We start from the raw sequence: 3503 nt of genomic DNA, 5'->3' as shown, positions 1-3503 counted from the left end.
TATTGATCAATATACTAACAAAAGACCAAATCAAATGAAACAAAAAGTGACAGAATTTCCCATCAGACGTACCACCACCTTCAGCGGCTTTCTCACTCCATCAGATAAACCAAATGCAGAAGCATTCACCTCAATCATGTGACTTCCCAGCATCATGGGAATAATCACATATGAAACGGCTATGCTGGAGCCTTTGTCAACAGATACTGTTGTTCTGTATTTGCCTTTCTTACTGGCAGAGCTGCAAACATCTTCTGTCTCCATGAACTCCACACGCACCTGGTGAAAACAGGAGAATGAGACTCAAATCACTTAAATATCCAGAGGAAACTTCACCAAAAATGCATTTGATTTGAATATAAAATGTATGATGGAGGAGGACATTTCTGTTTTAGAACAAGACAGTATTCTTCACTTATTTTCAGTTTGTGTCACTAGCAGCACAAAAACCTCAAATGAGTCTCAGGATCCATGTGCAAAAGGACATGTTTAATTTAAATGTACTTCATTATAATAGTTTTATCATTGTGTTTATTCTAGTTATTGCGTCTGCTGAGTAGGTGTGGTTACAGAGAGTCTCGCGAGTTCAGAGAGGCTAATAAGAGATCCGAGGCAGCAATGGTGGAAAAACAAAGAAAACGTGCAATGCATATCATAAACTATCAAAGTGAGGCTGATTGATGTTATCGAGCTGGGGATTGGCCATAAGCATACAGATTGTGTGCAGACTGAAGTTTTCTGCACTGATGGTCGGCTGATGCTGTGTGATTGCTTCGGAGTTCGTTGGGATTAATTTACCCGTTGAGTTTCTCGTGAGCGTCATTAACGATTATAAGTGTTGTTTTATTGTAAGTTTTCTTAATATTGTGACCTGATATGTTATCAGATGTATTATTGACATATTTCTTCAATTATGAAATAAATGCTGTAATATTGCGTATATAATATATGTTTGCGGTTTCTCACGTGTTAAGCCACGTGAAGTTAGGCCTGTCACGATAACACATTTTTGTTGTGCGATATATTGCCCAAGAAATAATTGTGATAAGTGATATTATTGTCATTTTAAAGACCATTTTATGCCACTGAATATATAATCATAATTTAACAACATAATAATGCAAGAAGGCCTATAAACACTTCCAAATGACAACAAACTTTTAATTTTTAAAAATATTTAGATCATGGAAATTAAGTATCAAAATATTAGAAACCTTAAAAAAAGGTAATATATTTATTCCATAAATTGTTAGTCATGGAATCCCTGATGTCGGCCCCGCTGCAATTGGAGCGCTTAGCCAAGTGCTAAATACCCTCAACATGTTTTTGCAGCATTGATCAATGTAACCAATCACAGACATTTCTGCTGATTTCTTAAACCCAATGGCCAATCAGAAACGTTTTGTCAGAATTCACTCACCACTGAAAGTGCCGCCGTTTTTAAGTGCAGTTTTGCACGCTTGTGAATCATCTCACGACTAAGTGCAGATGCGATGTAAATAAGAGATTCATTGTGCAGTTTAGAGAGAGCTTCATTGATTATAACGGAACTTTGTAAGATCGCGATGAATGAAGATGAGTGACGCTTTTTCATGCTAAAGCGAGCGTGCTTTGCGCACTTAGGGTATGATCCATTCAGAATTTGTATGAAACTTTCGTTTTTTGACACACAGGCTACACCCTGCAAAGTTTCAGGAATGACATCCGCATATGCAGTGGCGTAACTTTGCTTTGAAAAGTGGTGGGGACACCACGCAACTCGTTTTGCTAGTTTTTTTTAGCCAACTTCCAATAAACCATTGACAAACTGTCAGCAAAACCTTTACAAAGCTCTCATCTACACACAGTGGCGTAACTTTGCTTTGAAAAGTGGTGGGGACACCACGCAACTCGTTTTGCTAGTTTTTTATTTAACCCTCTAAGCGCCAAAGTCGCTAAATTGCGACAAGACGTCATACTTAAACAGACTGTAGTTCCTAATATGGTGCAATATCTCATTTGTATTCCCTACCACTAGACATATAGTACTTTGATTCTAGACCAAAAATTCGTCACCTTCCTATTCAAAGTGTTTGAGGAAAATAGCAGAGCAAGTGAGCTTTCGTGTCATTGATGCGGAAGCAGTTCAGTTCATAGCGTGCGGGTAAGCTGTGAGATTTGTGAGAGAAAATCACCAAATGGCTAATAAAAAGTTGTACCGTGAGGATGTGTTGCAAATGTTATTCGCCAATTCTGACTCTGAAGGGGAATATTTGCCTTTTGGAAACGACGATTGGTCGTCTAATGATTGCGCTTCTTCCGGTACATCTTTGCAGAGCAATGGTGCCGCCGTGCAAGGCGAGAGTGTTCACGAAGCACAAACAAGTGATCATTTCGACCCTTTGCCCAACGGGGATGGGTGTGGCAGGGCAATATCTATTATTTCCTGAATATCACTGATGAACTGATCAAAAAGTAGGCTACTGTTCACATGCGTTTTACTACTCTGGTCGCTCTTTTGCGATTAACTTTCTCAGTTGGTTGCACTAGCAGTTTTTTTTTCACTACAACATGCTATTAATCAGTGCATGCTGATGAACTTTTATCGTAGTTTATAGTTATATGGAAACGAAAGCAATTAACATTCAACCCGTTCTTTTTCATCAGTAGTATTATTTGCAGAGGTGTAAAGTGATGGAGTAAATGTAATTAGTTACTGTACTTGTGTATCTTTTTGGATACTTTGTAGTTGTACTGAGTATCAAATATATTAGCAACTTTTACTCTCTACTTCACTTCATTTTTGAATGAGTATCTGTACTCTTTACTTTGTAGTCCGTTTGTTCATTGGTTCCCCTTGATTAGTCTCCTCAGGTGTGTCTTATCTTGTTAAGGCCTGTTCACACCATGCACGATAACTATAAAGATAATGATAAATATATAGTTCTAAAAATCGTTCTCAATATTAAAGAGTAGAAGAGTCCACACCACAGCTATAACGATAAAGGCACAGAGAAACGATATCGTTGGAATAATTTTCAGAATAATTTTTCCAGCTGATGAACTTGACAGCCAATCAGAATCCATCCTGCTGTCACTAGCTCGAGAATTTAAAGCGGCAGACGAGTGTGCGCTTAGAATAAACAGACGATATCGTTCGCTGGTGTGGACGCTAATATCGTTATCTTTATAGTTATCGTTCTTAGTGTGAACGGGCCTTAAGACTAATTTAGACTAATTAAAATAAATTTTAAGACTAATTTAAAAGACTAAGACTAAATTAAAAATGGCTGACAAATTTAACACTACTAGGAATAACAGAGCAACCACTCAGATTACCCTAGAAACTGCATAGCAACAACCCAGAAAAGCCTAGAAACCACATAGCAATTTCTTAGCAACCATTCGTAATACTCTATAACAGGGATCCTCAAATCTGGCCCACAAGATCCACTTTCCTGCAGAGTTTAGCTCTAACCCTAATCAAACACACCGGAGCATGCTAATCAATGTCTTCAGGATCA

General features: G+C 38.0%; 1 protein-coding gene across 1 annotated transcript in view; it reads right to left on the bottom strand.

The window, feature by feature from the left end:
- LOC107574943 (complement C3-like) overlaps positions 1–3503 on the bottom strand; it is a 59550-nt gene that overhangs the window by 13028 nt on the left and 43019 nt on the right. The window contains exon 23 of the mRNA XM_016261361.1: positions 42–279. Coding sequence (XP_016116847.1) covers positions 42–279 — 238 coding nt within the window. The remainder of the gene's footprint in view (positions 1–41; positions 280–3503) is intronic.

This window comes from Sinocyclocheilus grahami, unplaced genomic scaffold (genome assembly GCF_001515645.1).
Source record: "Sinocyclocheilus grahami isolate Dianchi unplaced genomic scaffold, SAMN03320097.WGS_v1.1 scaffold2401.1, whole genome shotgun sequence".
Taxonomy (NCBI): domain Eukaryota; kingdom Metazoa; phylum Chordata; class Actinopteri; order Cypriniformes; family Cyprinidae; genus Sinocyclocheilus; species Sinocyclocheilus grahami.
The sequence above is the reverse complement of the archived record's forward strand: the minus strand, read 5'-3'. Positions and strand labels throughout refer to the sequence as shown.